The 15,102-nt window shown below is 53.2% G+C and overlaps 1 protein-coding gene across 4 annotated transcripts in view; it reads left to right on the plus strand.

The window, feature by feature from the left end:
• The window catches only part of TNS1 (tensin 1), a 160,012-nt gene extending 145,199 nt beyond the window's left edge, over positions 1-14,813 (plus strand). For all 4 annotated transcript variants that reach the window (XM_054585676.1, XM_054585672.1, XM_054585674.1 and 1 more), the window contains 10 exons: positions 246-1,387; positions 4,109-4,195; positions 4,975-5,106; positions 5,502-5,594; positions 6,312-6,389; positions 8,199-8,270; positions 8,501-8,669; positions 9,431-9,499; positions 9,943-9,975; positions 12,985-14,813. In XM_054585676.1, the coding sequence (XP_054441651.1) occupies positions 246-1,387; positions 4,109-4,195; positions 4,975-5,106; positions 5,502-5,594; positions 6,312-6,389; positions 8,199-8,270; positions 8,501-8,669; positions 9,431-9,499; positions 9,943-9,975; positions 12,985-13,129 (2,020 nt within the window). In that variant the 3' untranslated portion in view covers positions 13,130-14,813. The remainder of the gene's footprint in view (positions 1-245; positions 1,388-4,108; positions 4,196-4,974; positions 5,107-5,501; positions 5,595-6,311; positions 6,390-8,198; positions 8,271-8,500; positions 8,670-9,430; positions 9,500-9,942; positions 9,976-12,984) is intronic.
• Positions 14,814-15,102: the final 289 nt, after the last annotated feature.

Genomic DNA, 15,102 nt, shown 5'->3' on the forward strand with positions numbered 1-15,102 from the left:
GCACAGCTGGCCTGAAACGCTGGCCTTTTATGAGCCATGTGATTGTGAGCCTATTGCTAACCAGTCTGAGCCTCAGTTTCTTCCTCTGATGGTTCCATAGGGTGATGTAAAAACTTTGATATTCCCACGCATGCAAGTGGAACTTACTGTCATTGTTAGTGGTGGGAGGTAGATTTGAGTGTTCACTGAAAGCTCGTTCTTCATTAATACCATTTGCTGACATAATCTGCCCTTTCTCTCTCTAGCACTTCAGTGGGGAGTTTCCCATCAGGGGAGAGCAGTGACCAGGGCCCCCGGACACCCACCCAGCCTTTGCTGGATGCTGGCTTCCGCTCCGGCAGCCTGGGCCAGCCCAGCCCTTCGGCTCAGAGAAGCTACCAGAGTTCTTCTCCTCTTCCGACTGTGGGCAGCAGCTACAGCAGCCCTGACCACTCACTGCAGCAGTTCAGCTCCCCAGAAAGCCAGGCCCGGTCTCAGTTCAATGTGGCTGGAGTCCACACGGTACCCGGGAGCCCTCAGGCACGCCACAGGACAGTGGGCACCAACACTCCCTCCAGTCCTGGCTTTGGCCGCCGAGCTGTCAACCCCGGCATGGCTGCCCCCAGCAGCCCCGGTTTGAGCCACCGCCAGGTGATGGGCCCACCAGGAGCTGGTTTCCATGGTAATGCAGTCTCTAGCCCCCAGGGCAGTGCAGCGACCACTCCAGGAAGCCCCAGCCTGGGCCGGCACCCCGGGGCCCATCAGGTTTCAGGCCTCCATGGCAGTGCGGCCACCACTCCAGGGAGCCCCAGCCGGGGCCAGCACCCTGGGGCCCTTCAGGCCTCAGGCCTCCATGGCAGTGCGGCCACCACTCCAGGGAGCCCCAGCCTGGGCCGGCACCCGGGAGCCCACCAGGGCAACTTGGCCTCCAATATCCATGGCAACACAATAGCCAGCCCCGGAAGCCCCAGCCTGGGCCGTCACCTCGGAGGGTCTGGATCTGTGGTTCCCGGCAGCCCCAGCTTGGACCGGCATGTGGCCTATGGCGGCTACTCCACCCCTGAGGACCGGAGACCAACGCTGTCCCGGCAGAGCAGTGCCTCTGGCTACCAGGCTCCTTCCACGCCCTCCTTCCCTGTGTCCCCTGCCTACTACCCTGGCCTGAGCAGCCCCGCCACCTCCCCCTCGCCGGATTCAGCAGCCTTCCGGCAAGGGAGTCCAACACCGGCCTTGCCAGAGAAGTGGAGGATGTCCATGGGAGACCGAGCGGGCAGCCTCCCCAACTACGCCACCATCAATGGGAAGGTGTCTTCCTCGCCTGTCGCCAGTGGCATGTCCAGTCCCAGTGGGGGCAGCACCGTCTCCTTCTCACACACGCTGCCCGACTTCTCCAAGTACTCCATGCCAGGTGGGTCTTTTCTTCACTTCCACGTCTCCTGCAGACAGATGAAGTCCACCAGTTAGGGTGTCTGTCCTGGCATCCTCTTGGCAGACAAATGTGGGTGGGTCACCGACACGTGGGCCTCAGGTGCCTAATCTGTATAATGGGAGTTGGAGGTGTCCTCAAAGTAAATGTGTTACGGTTGTGGTGGCTGTGGGTGCTGCTGCTCTTGAAGGCAGTGAACATAATAATAACGATGGCATTATCATTACAATTATCATAGCCGTGACCGCTTGTTGAGCACATGCTGTGTGCCAGGCTCTGAGATAAGTAATATCAAATTCATCCCATAGCCATACACGAGGAAACAGGCTTGGAGGGCTCGGCCATTTGTCCAGGGTCAGACAGTTAATGAATGTCTGCCAGTCCAGGCCCATGCTACCCAAAGCTAGTGCTCTTAAAGCATTATGGGAGTTGTTTTATCATGCTTCCCTGTCTTGAGGATCATGGTGATTTAGCATAACTTTGACAGTCTGCGGTCCAAACCTGAACCTCCATTCCTTTGCCAGCCCTTTGTTCTCACCTTTTGATCCCCACTGTGCACACATAGCTAATAGATCTGGCAGCCAGATGTGATATGGGACAAGGCCAAGGGTTGGGCATTTCACTGGAGTCTAGTTTCTACCAACCCGGCTTCACTGAGGTCCTTGCAAGTTTACACACCGAATTCTTCACTCATCACCAGAACTTGGCCTCTTTGCTTCCACTTAGAGGGCTCATTATCCAAACACAAAGGTCAAGGCCTCAGCTGATCTGCAGCTTCTCTTCCAGACCTGGAACCTGCCTGAGTGCAGAGGGGCCCTGGGGCTCTGAGGCATTCTAGGAAGACTGGGAATGTTGTGCACAGCTTGGAACAGGCCCCCGCTGCCCAGATTCGCAGTGTGTCACTACTAGGTCTGGCCAAGCCAGGACACTTACAGCGACCCTACACGCCCCTGCTTCCTGCTGCCCACCAGAGACATCTGGTTCCCAGCCCCTCTCCTTAGAGGATGCAAAATTTCTAGTAGTTGGGACATTTCCTGTTTCCCACCATCTCCCCTGCTTAAAATAGCCATTGGAGTCAACACAGGAAGGCACATGGGGCTGCAGCCGCCTCTGACAGTTCATTAGGCGGGCCCAGCATAACGGGGCGGGGGCTTCAGAGCAGAGAGGGGCAGCCTACAAGAGTCGCACAGCCCAGCTGCCTAGGCCAGAGGCCCTCCTCAGTGCACAGCTGCCAGGGAGAGGAGCTGACCTAGCCCTTCACTATCCTCCAGAGACAGATCCCAGAGTTTAAGGGACATGTTGAAACTGACTAAGTCCTAGACACACAACCCGATCCCTGTCGGGTCTGGATGTTCTGCGCTTTACAGCATCGTTAGTGCAGACTCCCTCTACTCCCACCTCTCTCAAAAAGGAGAGGAAACAAGTACAATTGAAATATTCCATTTTCCCTCTTTTTGTTTTCTTTTGCGCCAAAAGATGAAGGAAGAGGTTGGGGAGCGAGGGGCACACATCCTAATGCCTAGTCAGGAAGCTACGGTGTAGCCGGCACCGAACTGGCTGCTGCATCTTCTCACCTGGGAAGGTCTTCCAGGAGCCATTCAATTAACCATCGAAAGGCCTATGGGCTTGGACAGGTCACTCACCTTCTCTGAACCTCATTTTGCTCATGTGTGAAGTTACACAGTTGGACTAGATACTCTCAGAGAGGTCCCTCTAGAGCCTAATGTTCTAAGAAATTGTCCCGGGTCTGCAGAGGGTCTGGTGGGGCGGGGCATCTGTGAGAGAAGTGGGGTCTGTGACACACAGGAGATGGCATCTAAATTCTAGGCCAACCCTCCCTCTACTGGTCCCAGAGCAGGTGGGACTTTTTTGCCCTATAGGACACTGAACTCAGGATTTCCACATGGGGAGCGAGGAAGGGGCTGGGGGGAAGTGGGATGAACTGCGTCTTTCTGCTCTGGTCCTCAAAGTCATTATGATCAGGTTGGGAGGAAAGGGCTAGAGGTGGCGTGTCTTAGCCTGTGGGAGGAGCTGCAGGAAGGGTTTAGTCTGAATCTTTTAGAGCAAAGGGGAGATGGGGTGGAGTCGGGCTTTCGTCGGCTCAGTGAGAATGCCATGCCGGGCTCTTGGACAGGGGAGCAGCTCTGTGACACTGATGGCTAGCGGCAGACATAAAGGGCGACAGAGCTGCCCAAGGTCCCTTTAGCCATACTCTGATGATATTTGAGGAGGCTAACTTTCTGGGTTAGTTTCCTAGGAGAGCCTAGCAGAGTACCACAAAACTGGTGGCTCAACACAACAGAATTTATTCTTTTGGGGTAGTGGAGGCTGGAAGTCCAAAATCAAGGTGTTGGCAGAGTTGATTCCTTCTGGAGGCTCTGAGGGAATGTCTGTTCTAGGCGTTTTTTCTAGCCTCTCTTTGGCAGCATTTGGTATCCTTTGGCTGTAGACACATCTCTGCAATATTTGCCTCCAAGTTCACATGATGTTCTCTCCTTGTTCTCTCTCTCTCTTTCCCTCCTCTTATAAGGACAGTGGTCAGATTGGATTGGGGCCCATTCTAATCCTGCATGACCTCATCTTAATTTGGTTACCCTATTTCCAAATAAGGTCACATTCACAGGTACTGAGGGTTAGAGCATACATTTCTTTTGCAGGGAGAACATTATTTAACCCACAACACTTTTTTTCCTCCTCCTGTAGACAACAGCCCCGAGACCCGGGCTAAAGTGAAATTTGTCCAGGACACTTCCAAGTATTGGTACAAGCCTGAGATCTCCAGAGAGCAGGGTGAGTCCTGGGGGGTCCTGGGATCCATTCGAGGTCACAGTTGGCTGCTGCCCATTGGGCCTTCCCTGGGCAAGAAATTTAAGTAGACGCCTTCCTCCTGAAGCAGTACGTGGTGGTCCCAGAGAACGGCTGCACCAAGGTCAGACAGGAAGAGCCATCCCCGTGGTAAAGTGTGGGGGAGCAGAGCAATGAGTGTAGACTCTCCTTTGAAGATTCCTTAGTCAGCGAAGTCTTGGTTTCCTGGGCAAAGTAAAAGACTGGTCAAGATAATAGGAAACTTTAGCTCCCCATCTGCATGATGTGGGAGATTTTTGTACATTTTACAAAAAACAAAGTTGGGATTATGGGGGTGGAGAAGAGACCATGTGAGGCTCCCAGGGAAAGTCTGTGTGGAGATTGGACAGGGTGCTGCTGACTGCAGCCTCCGGGTCACATCCGGACTGCTGTCTGTTTGTAAACATAGTGCCATTGAACACAACCACCTCTATTTGTTTATCTACTGTCTGTGGCTGCTTTTGTGTTGCAATGGCTGAGTTCAGAAGTTGCAATGGAGACTCCATGACTTGCAAAGCCTGACATATTTACATCTGGCTATTTAAAGAAAAAGTTGGCCAACTCTAGTATAGACGGACCCTTCAGAGAGTTGGAATTCTTACTTTAAAGAATCTGCTGTCACTTAAGAAAGAATGAGGTTCGAGAGGCCTGATGAAACTTAAGGGAAGCCACTGCCATCACTTTCTTACTCCCTCTTCTCCCCCTGCCTTCCCCTCCCAATTCAGCCATCGCACTCCTGAAGGACCAGGAGCCGGGGGCCTTCATCATCCGTGACAGTCACTCCTTCCGAGGAGCCTACGGGCTGGCCATGAAGGTGTCTTCTCCCCCTCCGACCATCATGCAGCAGAATAAAAAGGGTAACACTGTCTCTTTGAGCTGGGCCTCAGGACGAGGTGATTGTTAGGGTCTTTTCAAACCCTGAGGCGCCAGAAGGACCTGGGGGCTTGGCAGGTTTCTGATTCTCATGGGAGCTTGTTCCTGATGATCAGACTCTTCAGCAGAGTGAGCCTTGGGCGTGGTAACGGTTGGGGTCAGAAAATCAGGAAGATAGATTATTGGGGCTGTGATTGCATTTCCTGGAGGGGTAGGAAGAGTCGTGGTCTCTCCATTCCAGGGTTCTGGCTCTATTGTCTCTGCGACGCCTTCTCCCGACAAAGCCCCGCACCCTGGAGAAGTTATGAAGTGGTGTTGGGAGGCGGTGGGCAGACATCATTAGAAATGACTGATCCTTATTTCTTTCTTTTCACCCCAGGGGACATGACCCATGAGCTGGTGAGACATTTCCTGATAGAGACCGGTCCCAGGGGAGTCAAGCTCAAGGGATGCCCCAACGAGCCAAACTTCGGTGAGATGTGCTCCCGCTTCTCTCTCCACGGTCGACCCGCAGAGTCTCAGGCCTGTCCCGGGTTCCCCCGCCTCAGGGTCTGCCAGTCCCCTTTGTCACAGACACAGCGGAGAGATGAACAGGGGCTTCCCTTCCTCTGTGCTGCGGCCCCTTCACTCTGCCAAAATCCTTTCTACATTTTTCCTTCCCCACTGAGACGTGTTATTGTAATTTGATGAACAGCTAAAACAACAGCTTCCTTTATTGACCACTTACTATGTGAAAGTCACTGTCTAGGTCCCTGACATTCCTTCTGCCCTCATGACAGTTCTGTATGGTAGGTGCCATTATCCCATTGTACAGAAGAGGAAATGGAGGTTCATAGAAGCTAGGTTTACCTAAGGACACATAGCTAATAAGTGACTGAGCTGGGATTTGAACCCACTGTCCTGAGAGGGACATGGGCAGCTGGAGGGGCTTGGGAGAGATGCTGGGGAGTACCCTTCTGTAAAGGAAAGCTGTTAGGTAACCTATGACTGCTAGGGTGAACCTTTGGAATATTCTCCCTTGGGTCTTACTAACAAAGAGGGACTGGGCTTCCAGTTTTATTGGTGGGATGAGGGAGAAGAATGAAGAGCCTGAAGACTGGGACTAGCAGGGTGGGGCGGGTGGGCTTCCTCAGTGTCCCAGCCCATTTCCAGGAAAGCTGCCCCTGACATGCTGCCTCTCTCCCTGCAGGATCTCTCTCTGCCCTGGTCTACCAGCACTCCATCATCCCGCTGGCTCTGCCCTGTAAGCTGGTCATTCCAAACCGAGGTAGGAACCTGGCACCCCTTCCTCCCAAGTGCACCCTTGAGCTGGCCTCCTTCGTGTCTCAGCCCGGCCAGGGCTCCAGAACTTGGGCCACGGTTGGAGTATAGGGGTCATTTTGCCCGTCTGGGGAAACTTGAAACTACTCTTCTCTTTCTTGATTAAAAAGAGAAGGAAAAGTTTATTGAAAAGCTTAACTCCAGGAACATACATAATTGACTTGCCAGATTGTTCTGGAAAATTCTCTGGAGACTCAGAAATTCAGATTGGATTTTCGGAATAAGCCATGTCCCAGAAGAGGCAGTGGAAGTAGGAGACAGTTGTGGGGAGGATCACGTCCAGAGGATGAGATGGGTGTCCGTGGGCAGGGCCAAGGGCAGGGGGAGGGGAAGGCAGATTTAGGTCACAGGAGGGTCCATGATGGGAGGTTTGTCTGAATGGAGAGGAGAGAGCACCCGGGAGGGATCTCTTAGAGAAGAGGTGGCTGAGCTCTGTATTGCATAGGAAGGAAAGGGGATGGTCAGATGTCCCTTCAGTTTCTAGTGTGGGTGGCTGTCAGGATGGTCCCTGACGGAGGGGACACTGAGCTGATAGGGAAGAGCAAGCCCTCTTTTGACTGTGGGAAGTTTGAATGGAACCCAAGAGCCGCAGGACAGAGGATAGGAACCTGAATGAGACACTGCGGGGGCAGAGGAGATTTCAGCTTCTTCCAGAGAGATGTCCCAGTCTTGGAGGGTGGCAGATGGACCCCAAAGCTCTTCACAGCATAGCTTCTGTTACAGCACAGGCTTCTTATTCCCCAGCCGCCAAGTACACAGGGCTCACACCAGGGAATATGCTTGGCCCTGAACGTGAGGTCTAGAAACTGGGAGCCGAGGTACCTTCTCCCTACCGTCTCTGATCAATAACAGGACATTCAGAAGTACCCCTGGGACTTTCTCCTCTCTTTTGAAGCGCCTGGGGGTTTGCCCACACAGAAAACCGCCAATATTATTTGATAGTTTCTATGTATTCAATTCGATTCATTGCATTATTAATGATAATTGACCACCCTTATTAGCTTAAAAGTTCAAATACAACTTAAATAGCATTATTAACCATACAATTTAGACACTAATTAAATTATATTTGTACAGAATTTACCAAAGTAATTCAGCAATGATAAAATTGATATTTGCATTGTATACACTAGTAGTTCTCAAAGTATGATCCCCAGACCAGCAGCATCAGCACCTCTGGGAATTTGGTAAAAATGTGAATATTCTCCAGCCCCTCCTGACCAGGGTATCTGGGGTGGGGCCCAGCAATCTGTGTTTTAACAAGCCTGCCCACCCTAGTCTGCAAAACGCTAGTGTAAATGATACTCAGTTCTCTTTAATATTGAAATTCTAATTGTGCTGCGTTAATGGTTTAATGAGTGAGGGCATTTACTGATCTCCACAGATACCAGTGCAGAAGAACCCCACCAACTTGAGGGTGTGTTTTGTGCCAAGCACTGGGCTAACACAGTACATGGGGCATCTCAGAAGCCCAGTGAAATGCTCCTTTCACCCTCATTTCCCTTTTGTAGATGCATAGCTCGTGCTGGGCTGAGGGTCTGAACCCGGCTCTCTGTGGGACTCTGGAGCTCTTGACCAGTCAGCAATTACTGAACATTGCAGCTGGACACACGCGTACCAACTGCCCAGGGCCTGATGCGAAAAGCAGTATCCATTGCACGAAATATTTGCAGAGCTTGCTTTAGGCCAAGCCAGACGTGGGCTTCTTTCCAGTTCTAGCGTTTTAATTACTAACTGAATTAAATTTTTGTCTCAGACCCCACGGATGAATCGAAAAATAGCTCGGGCACTGCCAACTCAACCACTGACCTGCTGAAGCAAGGGGCAGGTGAGTGGCCGCTCCAGACCAGATCCCTGCCCAGGCCTTTTCTCCTTTCTGCCCTGTCCCCTCCTGCAGGTGCAGGCTGGGCAGGTGGGCACACCCCATTTCTGGGTGCAGATGCTTTGGCCTGAAGTTGGCCTGAAACTTTCTGCTACCTTCTTCCTGAAGAGAGGGCCTGGGGATCGTCTCCACCCACTCCAGCCCCCGTGACTCCTCCTTGGGTGGGTTTCTTCCAGCCTGCAACGTGCTCTTCGTCAACTCTGTGGATATGGAGTCACTCACTGGGCCACAGGCCATCTCCAAAGCCATTTCCGAGACACTGGCTGCTGACCCCACACCAGCTGCCACCATCGTTCACTTCAAAGTTTCTGCCCAGGGAATTACACTGACTGACAACCAGAGAAAGTAAGACTCTTCTGCCCACTTCTTTGTTGGGCTCTCCTCCTGTGACCCATCTATCCTTCCACTGACCCACCTACTTACCAATCAATTCATCCCTTGTACCCATCTATCCGCCACCCATCCTCCATCTATCTGGCCACCCACCCATCCATCCATTTGTTCGTCCATCCATCCATCCATCTCTCATCCACCCACCATCTCTCTACCTGGCCACCCAGCCACCCACCCATCCATCCATCCATCCATCCATCCTCTTGCTCGGCCACTCACCAGTTGATTCAGCCATCTGCATCCATTAATCCCCCATATATACTCCCTCCATTTATTCCTTCACCCATTTATGTCTCTACTTATCTACCCATCCATCTGCCCATTTTTCCATCTTTCTACAAATATGCCTGCATTGGGTGTACAGCTGCAAAAGTAACTGGTAAAAGTACCTGCTTTCTAGAGCAGAACCCTGCCTCTCATGTTCTCTCTAACACGTTTCCCCTACCGCTTTCCTTCCTTCTCCAGGGTCTCCCCATCTCTCATTTCTCAAAGCCAGTTTCTTCCTTCTTTTCCTCACCTCTAGCTCTGGAGAGACGTTTCCATGACACTTCTGTCTGTTCCCGTGCAATGCTTATGTCCCCAGTGTGGGCAGCTCGGGCCGTCTTGGTCACAGGGGAGAGGCTGTGTTGACCTGTGACAGTCACAGAGGATGGGAAGGTGGCCTGACCTGTCACTTCAGCACTCATTCTGTTTATCTGATGTCTATGCCACAGGCTCTTCTTCAGACGACACTACCCTCTCAACACCGTCACCTTCTGTGACCTGGATCCACAGGAGAGAAAGTGAGTCTCTTGTAGACACTTTCCTTCCCTGCCAGCTCTAGAACACGGAAGTCTGTGTGTGTGCACGTGCGTGAGTATGTGCGCGTGTATGTATGTGTGCGTGCGTGTGTATTTTTGGTTCCGCCTGGAGATCTGCCTGTGTCGGCAGGAGTGTAATTGTCCTGGGCATCGTTTTGAGTGTTTCCCACAATAAATATGGAGACCCTCCCAGGAACTCAAACGCCCGCTTTCACCGCCTCTGTCCTGTCCCTGGCCCCTGAGTCTGCGTCTCCTCTCCACCTTGGGGAAAGCTCCTTGGGAGGCGGGCCGCAGTTCTCTTTATCTGAATGCTCCCAACCCGTAATGGGCGCCTCTGCCTTCCCCCCGAGGGTCCGGGCACGCATGGGGCTGAGCTCTGGGGAGAAAGTGGGGTGGCTCACGCTGTGCCGTCTTTCTCTCCACAGGTGGATGAAAGCGGAGGGAGGTGTCCCTGCTAAGTAAGTGTGGCTTCTCCCCCCACCCCAGCTGGTTGGTCTTTGTGCTTTTTGGGACGGGGTCAGGGGGCAGCAGGGGCAGGTTGAGAATGCAGGACTCGGGGGAGGCACAGGGCAGCAAGGGCCACTCAGCTTTGGAGAAAAGTGTGACCAGGCACCCAGGACTTTTGCCCTCCGACTCTGGTCTTGTCACACCCCCTCGCCCAGGACTAGACCCGCAGGGGTCTGAGGAAGTGGACAGGAAGCCGAGGGTTCTTTTGAGGTGATGGCAGTGGGGCAGGGGTTGTTTAAATGATCTTTTCTGCCCCAAATCCTGGCTGCCCTGATTCCCATTTGTGCTTTTTGGTGGACTTCTGCAGCTGGGCTAGATTTCCTCTGAACGTGGGAGCCCAGAGGGTCTGACTTCTGGGATGGCCCTGGGACCTTTTGGTCGATGCTTCCGTCTGTTCAGCATTTCCTGAGTGCCTCTGAGGAACTTAGCCCTGGGAGGGTTCAGACTGACCCGGGGTCTGACTCGACTCCAGGAGGCCTGACGTTGGCCCAGTGGATAGGACAAATGTATAAACAGCACTAACATGCCGCAGTGGTTTTCAAACTGTGTTCCAAGGAACCCTAGGATCCTCAGGTTGCAGCTGAGCTCTTAAGAGGGGAGGGAAAACCCTGTTACAATCTGCAGCTCTGTATCAGTATGAATCGGGGTTTTCTTAATATCACAAAACCAAAACGAAGTATAGGAATAGCCTGGCTACTGAAGCTGCCAGAGACTGCCATTGTGGTCTGTAGTTCCCCATTTTACTCTATAATGGTAAATGTTATGCTGTTCAATTGATATATTTAGAACCATAAGTACTTCAGTCACCTTTATATATTTGACTTCATATAAGAATGTTTTAGAAAAAGAAACTTTACACTGTAAAAACATTAAAATATACCCATCCACAGGCAGGATGGGCTATACCCATCATAAAGGAGAGCACGTGGCATGGGCTCTAGGCAGGGGGAGATTTGGAAAGGTTTGGGGAAAGAACCTACGTTGAAAAGTGGGTCTGCAAAGGCAGGTACAATTTGAACAGGTAGAAATGGGTGTGGGGTTGGGGGAGAGATGATTTCAAGGGGACAGAGAGGCACGGCCACTGGAGCGCACGCTTCCTGAGGGCTGGGTTTTGTCTGTCGTGTGGGAAGGGCTGGTAAGTGTTAGTCTCCTACAGAAATGAGAGGAGGAGGCAGGGCGCAGGAGGGCGAGGCAGAGTCCCCCTGAGGCCGCTTCGGTCAAGAGGGAAAGGAGCCGGCCAGCGGCCAGTTAGCGTGAGGAACAGCGGTGTCCAGAGGGGCTGTGTGGGCTGGAGGAGGCCGCAGCTTGCCCCAGGTCACGTGAAGAGTTAGCGGTCTGGCCGAAAGGAAGACCCAGGTGCCCAGCCATCTCACAGCTCATCTCACACTTGCCTCAGCCTTCTCCTGGGCTCGCAGGGGTCATTAGGGGCTCTGTCCCTGCCACCAACCAGGAGGCCAGAGCTTTGTGTTTGAAGAAGCTCCTGCTTACTGAATATTGGACCCTGTGAAGGGCAGAGGGGTCAGGGACAGAAGTGGGCTGGTCCCAGGCCCGAAAATCATTCTCCTCATTCAGGAACGGGTTTTGTGCTGAGCTTCCAGCTGACCTGGCCTTGCTGGGCAGGGCACAGGCCTGAGAGAGCCCAGCTCAGGGGCTCAGGGTGGGGCTAGGGTGAGGCACAGATGCCCGAGGCCCGGGTTTAAGGAGCACAGGCTGTCAGGTCCTTGCAAGTACTCCTTCCTGCCGTTGGGGGCTGCGGTTTCTTGCTTGGATCCATTTCCCTAAGCAGAGGAAGGAATTGGCTGTTGCTGCACTGGCCCTGGAGGCCTTGGAGCTGAAATAAACACCAGGAGAGGGAGGCGGGGGACTCTCCATCCTGGCAGAAGCTGGCAGCCAGGGGTAGTGTGCCATCGTGCCCGCAGCTCAGAGTCACTCCCTCCCAGAGCCCTGAGTGCCCTCCACCCCACCAAGCAGCCCAGCAAGCCTGGAAAGAGGATTGGGGGCTGGGCATGGACCCAGCATTTTCCATGTCTTAGGCAGACCGTTATACCCCAGACCTCTGGCCCAGTGGTCCCCAGCCCCTGAAGCAGCTTTAGGAAGCCCAGTGTGTATGTACACCCACGCGTGTGCACGGTTGCAAGCTGGACCCACCTTTTCTAATTTTAGCTGTTGTGGTCCAGTCCCAGGGAGAGGGGTTTCCATCGGAATCTCCAGCTGTCCCGATTTCCCCATCTCGCTCTAATTAGCAACGCGCTGGCTGGGAGGGGACCTCAGCTCACATTCTGTTCTCTGCTCTCATATTTTTAACTCTGTTTTGCACAGAGAGAATGCCAGCTCACTCCAGTCTTGGTGCAGGGAGTGGGGGTTGGGGAAAACAGGTGTGGGGTCTCCCTCCCCCTCCCATTCTCTGGATCCCAAGAGAAATGTGTGTGTGTGGTGAGGGGAGAGTAGCGACCCCTGTCCTTTTGTCTCCCTCACCTCCTCCTGGTGTTTGAGGAGGTCCAGACCTTTGACAGATACACAACGTTTTATTCTGTGCTTGTGTCGTGTGTAAGAATAGTTGGGTAGGGGTGGGGCTAACATGGACTGAGAGAAGCTCAGCTAGGAATGTCCCCATTTTATTTTTGTTCTCGTTTCCACCTCTTATGGTCCAGTCTTGTCAGTTGCCTGCAGCAACTCCTCCCCCATGTTTCTCCCCTCCCCACGAAAGGGGACTTTCTGCCTACTCTAAAACAAGTGACACCGTCTTCTCCAGTGTCACTTGACTATCTTGTCAGTGGAAGAGGGAGAGGGCTCTCTCTTATGTTCCCCGCCTCCCCTCCCCCAATTCCCATGCCCAGGAGATGTGGACGGAGGGGGAGAGGCCGACCTGGAGATCAGTTTGCTCACCCCGGTGGCTCTCCAAGGCGCGGGGCCCCTCCTGCCCTCCTCTCACACCTGTCACCCCTCTCCTGCCCCTGCAGGCTCTTTGGCTTTGTGGCCCGGAAGCAGGGCAGCACCACGGACAACGCCTGCCACCTCTTTGCTGAGCTTGACCCCAACCAGCCTGCCTCCGCCATTGTCAACTTCGTCTCCAAGGTCATGCTGAGTGCCGGACAGAAGAGATGAACTCACCCCATGCCCGGGCCAGGGCAGTGGGGATGGGGCATGGGGGGAGGGGACCCATGAATCCTGACCACCTTTGAATCCAGAAGGAGGACTTTGGGCCAATTTTGGAGAAGGAGAGAAGAAAGTGCAACGTGGGGAGAGGGAAGTGAATTGCGGAGGGGAGGGGGAGAGAGGGAGAGAAAGAAAGACAAGGATGGAGGAGGAGAACTCAGTTCCCTTGGGTGGATGGATATTGCGCAACCCCGAAGCCTTCAAAACTGACCAGGTCCACCTAATGCCCCCTCCCCGTCCCAAGGGATGGAGCCCCTCCAAGGAGGCAGAACTGACCGCCTTGGGGATCCATACTTTGGGGGGAAATGGAAAAGTATCCCTCTAACCCAACTGCTTTGCATGGAGAAAACAAGTCAAGAGAATCTTTTTCTGGCCACCTCTAGGGTACATTGCCAAACTAAAAAGAGCCAGCATGGGATATCAAGTGGCAGAACTTTTGCTTTTGAAAGTATCTCAGACCCAGGGCACCTAAAGTCTCTTTGTTCTGCCTCTGATGTATAGTTTGCGTGGGTGTACATGTGGGGTTGTGTATATGTCAGCACCCACATCCTCACACGCTGATTTATATTTGCCTCTCAGCTAGAATCATAAACAGGTGAACTTGCCCATGTTCCATGTGTTTGCGCACACGTGCATACTATCCAAAGAAAGTTAGAATCGGGGCGACACAGCATCAAGGAGGGGACGGCAGCCTTCTTCCCTGGGAGCACGCAGGAATGTGGGTGACAGGCTCTGTCTTGGTCCCTACACCTGCTCTCTAGTGGCCCTGAGTGCCGCCAGCCCCTTCTCCTGGACCAAGAAGCCAGCGGGAGCTGGACCGGCCACCTTGCCTCCACCAGGAGGTAGGACTGTTGGTTTGAGGAGGTGGAGCCATGCGTTTCCATAGCCCCGGGGAAGAGATCCATCAGCTGCCCATGCTGTTGACCCTGAGGCCTCTTTCCTGAGTGGTGTGGCCCAGCAGCGAGGTGGGCGGTTTGTTCCCGCCAGCTCTCAGCCTTCAGCCCATCCTTGGGCTTTGCGCCCACACCAGCCTTAACTCAGACTTGCTTATCTGCATGCTGTCTTTTCGGGTGCTGGGGATTGAGCCTTCCTGCTCTGCCCTGCTCTGTTGTGTCCTGCAGGGCCCCCAGGTTGGGCTGATCCTGGGGAAACTGCTTCTAATGGCCCTGCTCAGCAAGGCCCGGGGGAGAAGCCTATAGTCCTTGTCCTCCCCTCCGCAAGTGTTTGGGCTCTGACTTTCGCTGGGCTCTCCAGGGTGACTTAGCAGAGCTCTGGGAGCTGCTACCTGTATACCACATGGCCTGTGTACATTACTGGAGCCTTACTGTTTCCTCTTCTGCCTTGGTTTCCCCAGAAGAGCCACGCTGCCTGTGAGCAGAGGGCAGAAAGCATGCATTTAGGCCAAAGGGCCTAGAGTTCATCTGGGCAATTGGGAAACCCCCAACTTCCACCCAAGGACTCTAAGCTGAAATGGAAAATTCACCAGGACTCCATTCTTGAGGGGCTTCTTAAGCCTCTGGGGTCCCCTAGAGAGAGGCATTGTACTGATATATAAATATATATAATATATATGTGAGACATACTGACAGAATCTGTAAGCTAATAAAATATAAGAAAAGGTTAAAAAAAAGAATAGGTAAATTGACAAGAAGTATTTATTGTTTTCCCATAATTGCTTTATTGCCACTCTGGGCATAAACCAATTCCCATCCCTCTTCGTATTTGTAAACACAGCCTGAAATGTAGGGGCCTTTATCCTTGAAGCAATCAGGGGTCTCCTTGCCCTGGCCTTGGCCTTCCCTAGACTCTGTCTGGGGCTCCACGGGGAGGGGTGCACATGTTCTAGCCCCTTCGGCCCCCCTATTTTCTGGCAAGCCCAGGTCTTGGCCATCAGGTCCTGAGATGAGCCCATTCACCACGGC

This window comes from Pteronotus mesoamericanus, unplaced genomic scaffold, assembly GCF_021234165.1.
Source record: "Pteronotus mesoamericanus isolate MK-2021 breed Mesoamerican mustached bat unplaced genomic scaffold, CSHL_Meso_final contig_90, whole genome shotgun sequence".
Classification (NCBI taxonomy): Eukaryota; Metazoa; Chordata; class Mammalia; order Chiroptera; family Mormoopidae; genus Pteronotus; species Pteronotus mesoamericanus.